We start from the raw sequence: 15,065 nt of genomic DNA, 5'->3' as shown, positions 1-15,065 counted from the left end.
GATTAGAAAAAAACTGAATAGATTTTATATATAAAAAAAAGGTACATTTTACATATAACAAATTGGTATATTTAAAAATGAGTACATTTTAAGATTAAAAAGTTTTACATGAATGGGTACATATAATTAGCATGGGTACATTTAGCAAAATAAAAAGTACAAATAAAAAAAATATGGGTACAAATACAAATAAACTTTAAAAAATATGGGCACAAAAAGAAATTAATATATGGGTACAAATTAAAATTGAAAAGAAAATTGGTACAAGTTAAAAAAGAATTACAAATTAAAAATGGGTACAAACCAAAACTAAAAATATATGATAAAAAATTTAGTCATAAATATAAATATACTAATTGTAACATTTTTAACATTAAATGAATATATCTATAAATAAAAAAATATTTTATTATTGAAATAATTAATGATGTTATTAATACCCAAGGACCTTGATAAAAATTTGAAAAGGTATAGGATTTTAATCAATTGAGTAACAAAATGAAGGATGAAAACCTAATTTCTCTTTAATAAAATTTTGTGACATGTTTATAATAAAAGTACAAATTGCATTTTCTTTTACGAACAGAAATGCTACTTACACAAAGAAAATGTCAGTATGGTGTTTTCAGTGTACTCATATTACGTGGATTAGTAACAATGATCAGATAAAAACACATTTGATAATAGGGTTTTGTTGGCTTGAGATTGTACCTGGTATTGGTACGTAACCCTTTTCCTTGAGCGGTGGAAATGCCGCATAAACAGCGAAGGAAGTGCACCCCCGGTCCTTAAACATGATCCTCGGAAGCTTAAAGATATCGGCAACTGATCGAGTGAAATCAAAGAAAGTGTCGGAGATCAAGCAAGCGACAGGCTCCTCCGAAGTAACATCATCGGATAACAACACGGCCAAGCATTCTCTGAAAGGTTCGACACATTTAGCATTTAGGGTAGAACGAAGAAGTGGGAAATTCTTTGTGGAGGCCTCGGTTTTGGACAGGTCGACAGGGATTGTATGGTTGGTGAAGTGTAGGTTTAGGGTTGAAGGGTTGAGAGAGTTGAAGCGGGTGTGGATAATGGTTATAGAGAAGCCTTTGGTGTGTAGAATGTTGGCCAGTTCTAGCATAGGGTTTATGTGCCCTTGGACTGGCAGTGGGAGAGTATCACTCTCCGGGCTTTGCTCTGCTCCATTTGAATTTCTAAGAACGACCGTCTTGCTTAGCTTGTGAGGCTGTGAGCCTATGCATTCCGTTGTATAATACACGTTAGATGGAAAAGATTTTGAATAAATATTTAGTCCCCCTATCCGTCAAGTTAAAAAGTGTTTTGTAGTTACCAAAACATTTTTGGATCTGTAGTTATTTCTAAAGAAGAAGAAGAATCACTTCGAAGTTTTTGCCAAGAAGCACTTGAGTTTTTAATAAAATTTTTGACATGTTTATAACAAAAGCATTTTATAATCTCTTACGAATAAAAAACAACAATATTACTTATAGAAAGAATTCTAAACGAGACATTAGTCTCGGTATAGTGTCCTCATTCTACTCATATTATTTAGATGTGCAATGATGAAATTAAAACACATGTAATAACAGGTTTTGTTGGCTTGAGATTTTACCTGATATTGGTAGGTAACCCTTTTCCTTGAGTAGTGGAAATGCAGCATAAACAGCCAAGGAAGCGGCACCCCCAGTCTTTAACATGATCGTCGGCAGTTCAAAGCTCTCCGCAACCGATCGAGTGAAGTCAAAGAAAGGGTCGGAGATCAAGGATGCAATGGGGTTCCCCGAATGAACGCCATCGGATAACAACCCGGCCAAACATTCTCTGAAAGGCTCAACACATTTAGCATTTAGAATAGAAAGAACAACGGTGAGATCCTTGATGGAGGCCTCGGTTTCTGTCAAGTCAACAGGGATTGAATGGTAGCTGAAGTGTGGGTTTCGGGTTGAAGGATTGAGGGAGTTGAAGTTGGTGTGGATGATGGCTACGGAGAAGCCCTTGGAATGGAGAATGTTGGCCAGTTCCAGCATAGGGTTTATATGCCCTTTCATAGCATATGAATGTTGGTATTATCCTTTAAAAAACGAACCTAGGACAAATTTTTATATAAACTAGAGCAGCCGTCTCAAATTTACTCACGCAACTCATAAAACTTTTTCAGACTGAATGGATCACTGATGTTGATTTTTTTTCTTTTCATAATCACGGGCTCACGACTTTTAGACTCGCAGATAAGACGGTGGACGAAATCTTGATCCTATTTGCATAATGTAATTCTGATAATGCATTGTGATGTTCGTTGGATCCCTACCAATTTTCTTCACATTTTAACAAATAACAATTTAATTTATTACAACTATTGCTTTTCAAAAATAAAAAATAAATGGAAAAATTAGTATCCGGTCCCTAGTTCTTACTGTTCATTGACTAAGACCTTATTAGTTCTCAAATTTTGATTCAAGTCCCTAACATTAATGTGATAATGAATTTACATGTTTATTATATAATTTTTTAATATAAAAATTAGTAATTAATTTAGGGTTTAATACTCACACCTCTATTAAACTTCTAATTAATTTTCAATTCAAACATTTTCAAAATAATAAAAAATTAAATTAAATTAAGTTTGTACCTATTAGTTATATATATATATATATATAAAGATTCTCAATTTTTTAATCTTAAATGTACCCATTCATATAATTTTTCAATTTTTTTAATCATCAATGTACCCATTCTCATATATATCAATTTGTTATACGTAAAATGTACCCTTTTTTAATATAAAATCCATTCAAATTTTTTAATCCATGTTTAAACTTATATGGGTACATTCGTTTTCATTGATTTTGAGAATGTATCCATATTTTGGTACAATAACTTTTTTTGTTAATTTTGGTTAATGTACCCATACATATATGTATACACACACACAATATAATAGAGAGTATAATTTATATTTTATTATTTTTAATCCCATAAATTATGGGTTTTGTTTAAAATCTCATTAATATAAACAATTACAATTTTCAATTTTTAATTTTTAATTTAAAAAATATAGTAACTTACATTATTACATTAATGTTAGGGACCTCAATCAAAAACTAAAAACTAACAAGGTTTCAATCAAAGAATATTGATAGCTAGGGACCGCATCCAAAGTATCCCATATATATTCATAGTTTGTTAGAGTGCACACTTTTTTTTGCTTATTGAGCTGGGCTCTGTCTACTTGGATTTCCCCAACATATGTTATTCTTTTTTTGGCCAAAAAACAAATCTATATTAATTAATAAAACACTTATTGTCAACTAAAATTCTATAAAATTATCAATTTAACCATCTAATTAAAAAAAAATATGAATAAGAAATATGAGGCAACAATTTTACTGTTTTTTTTTCTTCAAAACATCACTTACATGTGATCCTAATATATCTCTAATAAAAATAAAAAAATTCACACCTCCACATTCTCTATCACTCTCTTCCTCTCTTTCTATTTCAAAAACAAAAAATAAAAAAAATTCTCACACACTTTGTGTGTGCCCATTGTTGGAAAATATTTGTATTTTGGTTTATTTGAATGTTTGGTTTTATGGGCTTAGCCCGTTAGCATTAGGGTTTCGGTTTCTTACCTTTTAGGATTATGGTTAGTTTATTATAAATAACATGCTTGTTATTCAGTTGAGAAATAAGTTAGTCACAATGTAGTCTCTTAGGGTTTTGTAGTCATTCCGGCATTCTCGTTTGTTTAATAATATTTCTATTATTTTGTAGTCTTGTTCGTTGCGCACTCTGATATTCAACTTGGTATCATAGTAAGTTTGATCCTTCGGGATTTAATCTACTTCTGTTTGCTCGTATCAGTTTATTTCTTTTTAGATTTCGATATTAATTGTTGGTAGTCTAAACCGCATCTGGAGCATCTGCACCCTTCACGAACCTACATCTCATAGCTTGATCTGCACTTTGACTCGGGTCGTACCCACATCGACTTCTACGATTCGAATCTGTCGCAACCGGTATAAAGTCCTGCATTTTGACTTTGCACTGGAGTTGTTTTGTTTGCTGCAATCCCTTTCCTTTTGCTCGACTTGGCTGCTGCATGAATTGAAAAAAGGCCCAGCAGGAGGAAAGAAGGAAAGGGAGAAAAAAAAAAAAGGAAACAGAAGAAAAAAAGAGGAAGAAGGAGAAAGAAAAAGGAATAAGAAAAAAGAGGGGGATTTAAAAAATTAAAAAAATTAAAAAAATAAAAGGAGAAAAAAAAGGTAGAAAAGAATAAAGACAAAAAATGTTGGTTCTTTGTTTGAAGGCCCACACGGGCAAAAAGAAATATATGGTCTGTTTGATTGGATTTTTTTATTGTTTGTTTGGAAGTTGGTATTGGTATCGTTATCGACATCGGCATCGACATTGGAATTTGGAGGCTTACATCCACATCTGCTTGTTAGCAAACTCATGTTGTGTACCGCTATGAGTTTGACAGGGGGTGTTGGAAAATATTTGTATTTTGGTTTATTTGAATGTTTGGTTTTCTGGGCTTAACCCGTTAGTATTAGGGTTTCGGTTTCTTACCTTTTAGGATTAGGATTAGTTTATTATAAATAGCATGCTTGTTATTCAGAAATAAGTTAGTCACAATGTAGCATTTTAGGGTTTTGTAGTCATTCTGGCATTCTCGTTTGTTTAATAATATTTCTATTATTTTGTAGTTTTATTCGTTGCGCACTCTGATATTCAACTCTCATATGCTAATATTTCATTAAAAAGAGAGAAAATTACACACACAAAAAAAATGTCCAAGCCAAAGCAGAGCAGTAACTCAAAGTCTCAAAATATCAAGAGGCTCACACAAGCAAAGACTCAACAACAGACAAAAAAAGGACCCTAATCTCCAACAACAAACAGCTACCAGCGACTGTAGCCGCACCGACAGGAACTGCAGCCGCGGAGACAACGCCAAGTTGAGTCCTGCAAAAGCCGTGTAGCACCACGCGAACCCATACCCAAAAACACACCCAAACCGTAAATCAGATCTTGAAATGCCGAAACAAATTGAACCACGGAGATCCCAACCTTTCATAGCCACACCTGCACAGAGATCCATGAAACCAGACAAGCAAACGAACAGGGGCAGGGCAAAAGGGGGTGTGTAAAACACCCTCGTTATGATGCGAATCGTACCACACCTCGCCCAAATTTTCCGGTAAACAGGTACGGCAAGGGGCTATGAGGTGTGGATCTAGAGAGTCAAGTAGGTGAAGCACTTCCAGGTCTAATTTATGGCTGGGTGAGGAGATGAATATGGGGAAGCATGAGAGGGGGGGGGGGGGGATGGGTTTGCAGCGAAGGGGAGCCAAACTTGATATCAGGATTTGGAAGATAGGGAGAAAAAAAGGATGGAAAGAAAGAAAACCAGAAAATTGGCAATACACACCAAGAAAACGACGATGTACGTCGGGAAAACACCGTCCGTCTCTCAAAACGGCAGTCGGAATCAACTACGGTTGGGAGCGGAGCAAGGGGAGGTTATATATGTTATTCTTGTGGAACACCAAATGGTTTGAATGATAAAATGTGTTTAACCAACCCATCCAAAGATTGGTTTGAGGAGCCACCTTGCTTGAGGCAAAGATTTGCCTTCTCCATTAGCTTCAAGGCTCTGTCTCTCATCTCTTCCCCTTCCTTCTCCACCATTACTTTCCTAATTGCTTTTTCAATCACACCTCTCTCAATCCCATCTTCAATCTGCAACCCGACCTTCCAAACTTCACTCGCATATCTTGCAAGAACCATTTGATCGGCGAAACTTGGCGTACAAATCATGGGGACCCCCTCACAAACACTCTCGAATGTAGAATTCCAACCATTGTGGGTCCAAAAGGCTCCAACTGCCGGATGGGCCAACACTTCATTTTGTGGCGCCCATTTCACAATGTGTCCCCTCCCGTTCAAAGTCTCGACAAACCCACCAAGTAAATGTTCGAGGCAATTTGATCCATGGACTAAATCAGGTCGAACCACCCACAAGAAGGGTTGGTTGCTATTGCATAGTCCCCAAGCTATCTCCAAAAATTGAGCTTCTTCCATTTTGGCAACTGTCCCAAAACTCACATAAACAACTGACTTTGGTGCTTGAGTGTTTAGCCATGAAATGCAACTTTGGTCTTGTGACAATAGGCTATTTGAAGAAGAGGAAGGGGAATACTTGTGAAATGGGCCTATTGGGAAAATTGGAGTATTGGGTAGATATTCGTGGCGTATTTTGGCCAGTGGAGTTTCTTCAAAGTCTTCAAAAGTATTGAAAATCAGTCCATCTGAGGCCTGAGTTATACTTAACAAGTAAACAATGAACTCAAAATATTTATCGGCATCGCACCCTTTAACCACCGGAAGGTCTTTGACTTTGAGAGGTGGAAGCTCCTTTACCAGCTCTTCTAGTCGATAATCTATTTGGAAAACAATTAACTAAATATTAGTTGTCACATTAGACAACATTAGTATACATGAATTAGTAATATCACGTGACCGTGCTACACATAAATTTTTCGAATTGAGTGATATGCAATGTTAAGAATGAAATTGCTTGTAGGGTTGTACCTTGTATGGGAAGGTAACCCCTTTCACGCAGAAGAGGAAATGCATAATAAACAGCAGTGCAAGTGGCACCCATGGTCTCTAGTGCAAGCCTTGGGAGCTTGAGGCTCTCAGCAACAGGTTGTGTGAAGTGAAAGATAGCATCAGAAATTAAGCAAGCAATAGGCTCCTCTGAGTTAGCGTCAGCAGATAACAAGCTAGCCAAGCATTCGCGGAACTGTTCAACACATTTGACATTCAGAAGAGAAAAAAGATGGAGAATGTTATTGGTGGCCGCCTCGGATTCAGATAAGCCGTCAGGGATTGAGATAAACGTGAAGTGTGGATGGGCTGATGGGTTGAAGTTATGAGAGTTGAAGTTGGTGTGGATAATGGTTATGGAGAAGCCTTTGGTGTGTAGAATGTTGGCCAGTTGCAGCATTGGGTTTATATGTGATGCAGGAAAAGGCAAGGGGAAGAGTATCACTCTCCGGTGTTTGCTCTGCTCCATTAGAGGGATTATGTGGTTGCTTGGCTTGAAAATGTTGTGACTAATCAATCACAAAAGTTCTTTATTTATACTAGCTAATTGGAAGCTAGGGCATATGTCACAATCTCTGTGCCTAATTTTATAAGGGGAAGGGGTTTTTGAACATTAGTCCTTGCAAAATATTAGAATAAAAAAAAAAAAAACCTTGATGCTAGATTACATATTTAATTTAATCTCTGTACTTTTATTAAGATTTATATTCTATTTTTGTTATTTAATGTCTTCACATTAAAATTTTAATTTTATTGATATGCACATATTAGTTCTTTCAATTATAAATGAACATAAACGAGAAAATATTAAAAGAAATTAGTGACACATAAATATGTAAATATATGTGTACATAAATGACTGTACCTAAATGTTTGTACCTACATATAATATAATGAACCTAAATGTATGTACCAAAATGTATTATATTGAATTACTGTACTTAAATATCAATACCAAAATGTATGTACTAAAATATATTATATTGAATTAGTGTACCAAAATTTACGTACCGAAATGCATTATATTGAATTAACCTATATATTTGTATCGATGGATATACTGAAATATATCAAATGAATTAATGTATCTAAATGAAAGATTATACAAATTGTATTCGAATATATTATATAAAAAATTAGTTTACCTAAATGGAGACATCAAAATATATTATGATGACTGAAATGAAAATGAAAATTAAATGTAATTAATACATTTAAAATAGGAAAAAAAGAAAAGAAATAAAACATCAAAATGTAATTAATAAATGAGATGATTAAATGTATCATAGATTAAAATTAGATTTTAATCTTATATAAGGTTATAATTTAAAACTCATCTTTTTTAAGGATTAAAATAAAGTTTTCTATTTTATAAATCAATCTCTGACCTTTTCTCTCCTACCATTACAGGGAGTGTGTGTGTGTGTTAGGCACTTAGAGCACGTTTACGTAAGGATAATCGGCATCAAGAAACAGAATTGAATTCTAATTACGGAATACTCCGGTGTTTACCAAATCTAAGGGAATAAACAATTAGTGGGTCCCACACAAATTTTGGAATCCAATTCCGAAATTTGGAGCAATTGGACTCCTAACTATGGGATGGTATTTGGATTCCAGAGGAATGATGTGACATCCCACATCGCCCAGGGGAGTGGATCATGTAAGCTTTATATGTATATTCTCATTTCTACCTAGCACGAGACCTTTTGGGAGCTCACTGGCTTCGGGTTCTATCGGAACTCTGAAGTTAAACGAGTTCGCACGAGAGCAATCCCATGATAGGTGACCCATTGGGAAGTTCTCGTGTGAGTTCCCAGAAACAAAACCGTGAGGGCGTGGTAAAGGCCCAAAGTGGACAATATCGTGCTACGGCAGAGTCGAGTCCGAGATGTGGTAGGGGCCCAGGCCGGGATGTGACAATTTGGTATCAGAGCCAATCCTTGGCCGGAAGTGTGCCGACGAGAACGTCAGGCTCTTAAGGGGGGTGGATTGTGACATCCCACATCTCTCAGGGGAGTGGATCATGTAAGCCTTATATGTATATTCTCATCTCTACCTAACGCGAGGCCTTATGAGAGTTCACTGGCTTCGGGTTCCATTAGAACTTCGAAGTTAAGCTAGTTCGTGCGAGAGCAATCCCATGATGGGTGACCCACTGGGAAGTTCTCGTGTGAGTTCCTAGAAACAAAACCGTGAGGGCATGGTCGGGGCCCAAAACGGACAATATTGTGCAACGGCGAAGTCGAGTCCGGGATGTGGTGAGGCCTCGGGCTGGGATGTGACAATTGAGGGGGCGAGGAATCCATTTTTCTTACGCATTGTGCCCTCGCATAAAAGTGGAAATTCCAAAGAAACCCAAGCTCTCGTCCATAGTGTTATCCCTCTCCTTCTCCCTCACCACCGTCGCACATCCATTGCCTTTCCCAGGACATAAACTCGGCCACCATCATCTTCCACAACAATTAAATTACAAATGTAGATCAAACCAAAAACCAAGAAGAACCTTGCTGCAATTTTATTAGGTATTTTATGAACAAAATGTCAAAAACCAAGCCTCCACACCAAGCCAACATGAAATCACAGCCCTGTAAACTAATCCTTCAACATCATCGCCACCACCACCACTGCCCATCGGCCACAAACCCACCTTCAATTTCAAACTGTTGAAAGATGAGAAAGGCGGAGAAGGAGAGGAACAATTAGGCTGGGGTTTGGTAATTGGTTAGTTTGCTTTTTAATTTTATTTTATATCATTTGACTTTCTTTTAATCGGCATATAAAAATAATTTAATATAACAAGGGTATTTTAGTAATCATATTAGTTTATATTCCGATTCATGTGAACTAGTAAACAGTTTATATAGATAAATGTCATTCTTACTCCGATTCCAGAAAGTTTTAGTAAACATTTTTAATAAGAATCTGATTCTAACTCATCTTCAATCCAATTCCTCCTCAATCTGATTCATCCTCAATTCAATTCCCTTCAATCTGATTACGGATTAGTAAACGCGTCCTAAGGCTTGTGCTTTTCTCTACCAACCTGCTGCATATATAGTTCAATTTCACAAATAATGTAACTGATAAATTAGTTCTTCTCCTGTTATGTGTCTTTGGAGAGTGTTTTTAAGGTATGTTTATAAAATCTTAAGCTTTTCAAGGAGCTTTCCGAAAGGGAAAATCCTTTGTAAAACTCTGTATGTAATTTTTGTTATAAATAGAAAAGTTAGTGAGATAGCCTTCGCGAGGGACGGGAGAGAAGCGGATGCAAGATATCACACTATTTAATTTCATAACTATAACACAAAAGATTGCAGGAAAGAAGAAAAGAGGGATACTGATATTATTGTTTTTACTTCTTTTATTTCAATCGTGTGTTGTAATTACACACAAAATGCTTTTTACGTGGAGTCACATCCGTGATAAAAATCAAAAAGTGGAGTGATCGCTCTTTTTGAAAATTTCATATAATGAAAAGCTATTACTGTAGCCTTTTTGAAATATTCAGATACTAACAAACTAATGTGGGCATCCACTTTCATAATTGAAAAATAATTTTCTTGTTTAATGAATTGACGTACCAAACTCTCAAACTTAAATCTTAAACCTACCTTAATGTAGAAGCCGTTGGTACACACAACAGTATATAAATAAATTAAGGGCATTGGTACCTAACTGCTTTTCAAATAAAATCTTACACCTAACTTTCTCAAGAGCCGCTGTTCCGCACAGGCAATGATTGATTAAGGTCCCAAACTCTCGTTATTCACAATATTTACGTTATTCACAATACCCATAAAGTCTATATGTCATTGTTTATTTTGAAAAGAAAATTGACATCAATGCTGCAATTTCCACCCATTTGTTCCTGATTGACGCTTCAAATTTTCATTGCCAATCTACAAACAATTGTGAGAAAATTAAAAATCAAATAAAAAGAGTTAATTCATAAGTGAGAAATGCATATTGAAAGGTTATCGTTAATAAAGTTGTTACCCATTAGGAATCACCATAATTAGCTGGAATGAAGCAAGACTTCTTTGTATACTACATTTCGTGTATAGGTCTTCATCTATTTACCTAACTATTGTGATAGTTAAAATATATTGGGATCTTATCTATTGTTAAGATGTTTGGTACGCGCCCCTAAAAATGGTTTTGCTTTAAGATGTTTTGCGTATGTAAAAACACGGGGTATTTCTAAAAAATTAGGCCAAAGTAGGTTCTTGGAGCCAAGTACAAATGCTGAATTTGTGCCAATTTAAGTGGTGTGCAAATTTTGGCTTTTAATTTAATACAAATTCATTTGAGGTCAGGCCATGAAAATGGCCTTTTTTTTTTTTCAATTAATGGTTGTTCACAAATTTGTCACTTGAGGTGGAAAGAAAAAAAAAGTTGTGTGTTTTCTTACACCTAACGCTAAAGTGCAATGAAACACAAAATAGGCTAGGAAATCATTCATCATATAAGAAAGAACTTCGTACATAAGCAGGACCATCCAAATAAGATTTCAGGCAAAGAGAATGGTAATACACGAAATACATAGTTATTCTGATTGTATATAGGAATGATGAATATGTATTCGTCCATAAAAAAAAATGAAAAATAGGAGAAAAGTACCAACTAACAGAATCGAAGGGAGCTAATGTATTTACCCTCTATTCTTTATTTGTCCCTCTTCTTTCTTTGCATTTATGTTGGCATCTTCAACAGCATCATACAATCTCAGTTTCCTGTTGAGAAAAAACGGAGGCATATATATCATCTTATCCTCACAATACCACAAAATACAGCTCACTACATATTGGATTCTCTTTGAACACTTTATTTTACCAAAATCTGTTAAAGATGAGTTGATTAAAACTATAATTTGTTCTATTTTTGTAGACCTGTATGTTGAGTTGGTTAGATTGGGGATTCCAATTTTTGGCTGGAATTTGAATGTATAATTGTTGGATAAGATCTAAGTCTTATTGATAATAAGGATCATTACATGTATCACACATATGTTTTTAATGATAATAAGGAACATGAGGCTCCCCTAATGTAGTGTTATGAAGAAAGTGGAAAAGATAAACTAAGTTCATGAGGATATAGATAGAATAAATATTCATGGATAAGATACCTTAATGATGTTCACGGTTTTATGTCAAAATGTGCGTTTTTCTGGATAGGTCTTCATCTATTTACGTAACTATTGTGATAGGTAAAAGTTGCTTAATATGCTCTAAAATTAATGTAATTTAGTAAGGCAAAGTAAAAGCCAAAACCAAAATGACATAGTAAATTCAGTGCATAATATATGTCCAAAAATGCAAATAGATGCTTGTAATTTAATTGTTTATTATCTGTAAATGGCATTGAAAGCATTACTTATTTGGAACAAAGCAATAATACGAATAAATGGCTAATAGTTAGGTATATAAGAGCCAGAAACCTTTCTCTACATACAAAAAAATCTAACGATGGGAAAATTAATCCACAAATACTTAATGCTAGCCTCTTCAATCAAATTCTACTTAACCCAAGACTAATCCAATCCTAATCAGCGAACATGACTTGAAAATTTTGTTGGCTTTCTTTATCGTCATGTATGGCAAATAGACAGCAAGCGAATGCTCAAACCTGGAATGTGTAACCACTGGTATTCTCCATGTGTATCACTCCCGAAACATGTTAAAAGCTTTGGCAAGTAAGCAAACTGCAACATCGATACAATGACAAACAGAACTTCAATTACACATTGCCAAACCGTCCAAAACTTTACTCAATAAGAGAACAATTAAAATATATCATATTCTAATAAAAAAATTGTAAGGCCACATCCACATTGAATCGTGCATCTTTAGCAAAAACTTAAAAAAAAAAAAATCAGATTGCAAAACTGTCTATGTAAATACTTAAAGTCATTGTAAAAGAATATACTATAATCGAACGAAGAGCATAAAACTCACCAAGTTGATTCAAGTTATGAAGCCTGAAATGCAATGAAATCAATTCATATGCAGCAAACAACATACACATAATTCTTTCGACACAGAGGTATACAAAAACCAACCTACCTGTAAAACTCCTACGTATCAATAAACCGTACCCGACACCAACGGGCCACCAGTCTCAGCTACAATGAAGCTGAAGCCGCCAATCTCTGGTGGGATGAAAACTCAGGATGAAAAGTAGGTTCCTAAAGCTGTAAACATCTTTAAAATGAAACGGTGGGAGAATTTGACTAATCTTGTCTTTTTTGCAGATTTTCTTTCCTTGTTCTTCCATAAAGATTCCAAATCTTATAAATTCACCACCCAAAAACAAACTACTAATCGTAGTAGTACATTACACAAAACAGAGAGGTTTCTACAAATTGGTCCAAAACCCATTTAAAAAATCTGGTAAATATAAATAATTTCGAATAGTTCAAATGGCAATCGAGTTAAATACTCCAAATTACTATATATATGAAAATAAGGTCGTGATGAACAATTCAATTAAGCATAGAGTACCTAGATTGAAGCAGAAAGTGAAAATCTCTAGCGAAAACCCATTTCAAAAATCTGGCCAAGATAAGGATAATATTGTTCGAGAAAATTATCCAATTTATCTAATGTTTTCAAAGCTACCTGCCAATGACAAACACAAAAATAATACAAAGTTTAACAGGAATCAGAACATATGTATACATATACATAAGCATATCAGTTCTTCCAACCTTCCAGTAGACACAATATAATTAAATTTACTTCCTGCAACTACTCAAAAACCACAAAACAATCAAATTTATTTGCTACTCAGTAACCCAATTTCCTAGCAACCAAACAATAATGATAAAATATCCAAAAATTGCTTTTTGGAAAAAGAGAATAATAAAAAATAACTCACATTTTTTCCTTTTACTTTCTCTCTTTTTTTCTTCACTGATCTCCTTCTCTGCTTCTTAATCTTCGATTTTCCGACTCCACAAAACCCGAAATTGACTACAATAAACTTAAAACCCATAAAAAAACTTGAACAAAAGCAAAAAACCAAGGAAAGCACAGAAAATATGAGAGTGAGTATTAGAGAAAATGCTTACTGGATCGTCCTTGAAAGTTAGGATTTCTGGGTTTTTAGTCTAAAAGAATGAGTGCGCATTCTTCCTCAGTGCAATGTTTGAGAGAGAGAGAGTGATGGAAGGTACCTAAGGCCACAAAATGAATAGCTAGAAAAATACCACAGAATGAATAGATAGAAAAAACAGTGTGCAGACGATGGGACAAAAAAAAGGATATTGAATAAAGAGGGATAATACTAACCGATTTGTGTAAATCCTAACATTTATTTTCAGGATTGCCAGTTTCAGATGAAGAAATCATACATAAAAGGCGTGGAGGAGGGTGTATTGTACGAAAGACAAAAATGAGTTTGAGAAAATCATCCAATTTTCCCTTTTGTATGCTCTGTGGGGATCAAGAACGTGTGATAAATGGCGGTTCCATGTCGGGTCTGTCAACCGCAGCAGTTGCTGCTTTGATCGTGCGATACATGGTTTCTGTCTTTCTAGCAGTTGTGGAATAATTGATCTAAAGGCTGAAAATGAACTTAAAGTGTGAGTATCTTATCCAATGGTTGTAAATTAATGTCGTTGAGAATTCAGAATTATTACGTTTTTAACCCTATTTTTTAGACAATTATTTTTTGGTTTTTTGTGTACGAAGTGAGGGCATTCTTGGCATTTCTGAATGCTTCACCAAACTGGTCTTCTCCCTTTATATATATAGATAGATGATGATGAAGAAGAATACATGTATATATATATATATATATATAGAGAGAGAGAGAGAGAGAGAGAGAGAGAGAGAGAGAGAGAGAGAGAGAGGAATGAATAAGGTCGTACTCCATCATCATCGTCTAAAAAGAAATTTATTTACAGTCAAACTTTAAACCCAAAATATTAAAAAAAAACTTTATGTTATAATTCTAGTTGAACTTTAAATGTTTATTTTCATTATCTTTAAGTCTAGTTGGAATATTTATGTTATGATTGTGTTGGATATGTTAAAATTTAGGGTAAATTACATAGTAACCCCTCAGGTTTGAGGTCTATTTGCAATCTTATACAACATCTTTAAAACATTTCACTTTCATACCTCAAGTACTATTTTATTTCAATTTCATACAACCGTTACATTTTCCATCCATGGATCTATTAAATGCTGACGTAGCTGCCACATATATGCCATGTGGCTACCAAATGTCTGCCACGTGGCAAATAAAATATTTTTTTTTAAAAAACCTGAAATTGGAAGGAAAAAAAAAGAAGAAGAAAGGGACCGAACCCAGAAGAAGAAGCAGGAAGAAGAAGAAGAGAAGAAGAAAGAGGAGGAGGAGGAAGAAGAAGAAGAAGAAGAAGAAAAAAGAAGAAGAAAGGGACCGAACCTAGAAGAGAAGAAGAAAGAGGAGGAAGA

At 34.8% G+C, this 15,065-nt stretch overlaps 1 protein-coding gene, 1 long non-coding RNA gene and 1 pseudogene across 3 annotated transcripts; all 3 read right to left on the bottom strand.

The window, feature by feature from the left end:
• Positions 1-6: 6 nt before the first annotated feature.
• On the bottom strand, positions 7-2,191 carry LOC126629575 (UDP-glycosyltransferase 76E4-like; annotated as a pseudogene).
• Positions 2,192-4,737: 2,546 nt separating this feature from the next.
• LOC126629568 (UDP-glycosyltransferase 76B1-like) lies at positions 4,738-7,433 on the bottom strand. Its single transcript, XM_050299649.1, has 2 exons — positions 6,604-7,433; positions 4,738-6,452 (listed from the first exon to the last, which is right to left on the bottom strand). The coding sequence occupies exons 1-2, from the start codon at positions 7,088-7,090 to the stop codon at positions 5,542-5,544; spliced, it is 1,398 nt and encodes a 465-aa protein (XP_050155606.1). The 5' UTR covers positions 7,091-7,433; the 3' UTR covers positions 4,738-5,541.
• A 2,794-nt stretch (positions 7,434-10,227) lies between these two features.
• Positions 10,228-14,238, bottom strand: LOC126629583 (uncharacterized). 2 transcript variants are annotated; one of them, XR_007625797.1, is made up of 7 exons: positions 13,914-14,238; positions 13,694-13,819; positions 13,501-13,595; positions 12,687-13,241; positions 12,250-12,325; positions 10,621-11,357; positions 10,228-10,523 (listed from the first exon to the last, which is right to left on the bottom strand). It is a non-coding gene; the product is annotated as an uncharacterized LOC126629583 (long non-coding RNA). The 2 variants fall into 2 exon arrangements; XR_007625796.1 differs by having other exon boundaries at positions 10,235-10,523; positions 11,280-11,357; positions 12,250-13,241; positions 13,914-14,230.
• Between the last annotated feature and the right edge of the window lie 827 nt (positions 14,239-15,065).

The sequence above is a fragment of the Malus sylvestris genome, chromosome 7 (assembly GCF_916048215.2).
Source record: "Malus sylvestris chromosome 7, drMalSylv7.2, whole genome shotgun sequence".
Classification (NCBI taxonomy): Eukaryota; Viridiplantae; Streptophyta; class Magnoliopsida; order Rosales; family Rosaceae; genus Malus; species Malus sylvestris.
The sequence above is the reverse complement of the archived record's forward strand: the minus strand, read 5'-3'. Positions and strand labels throughout refer to the sequence as shown.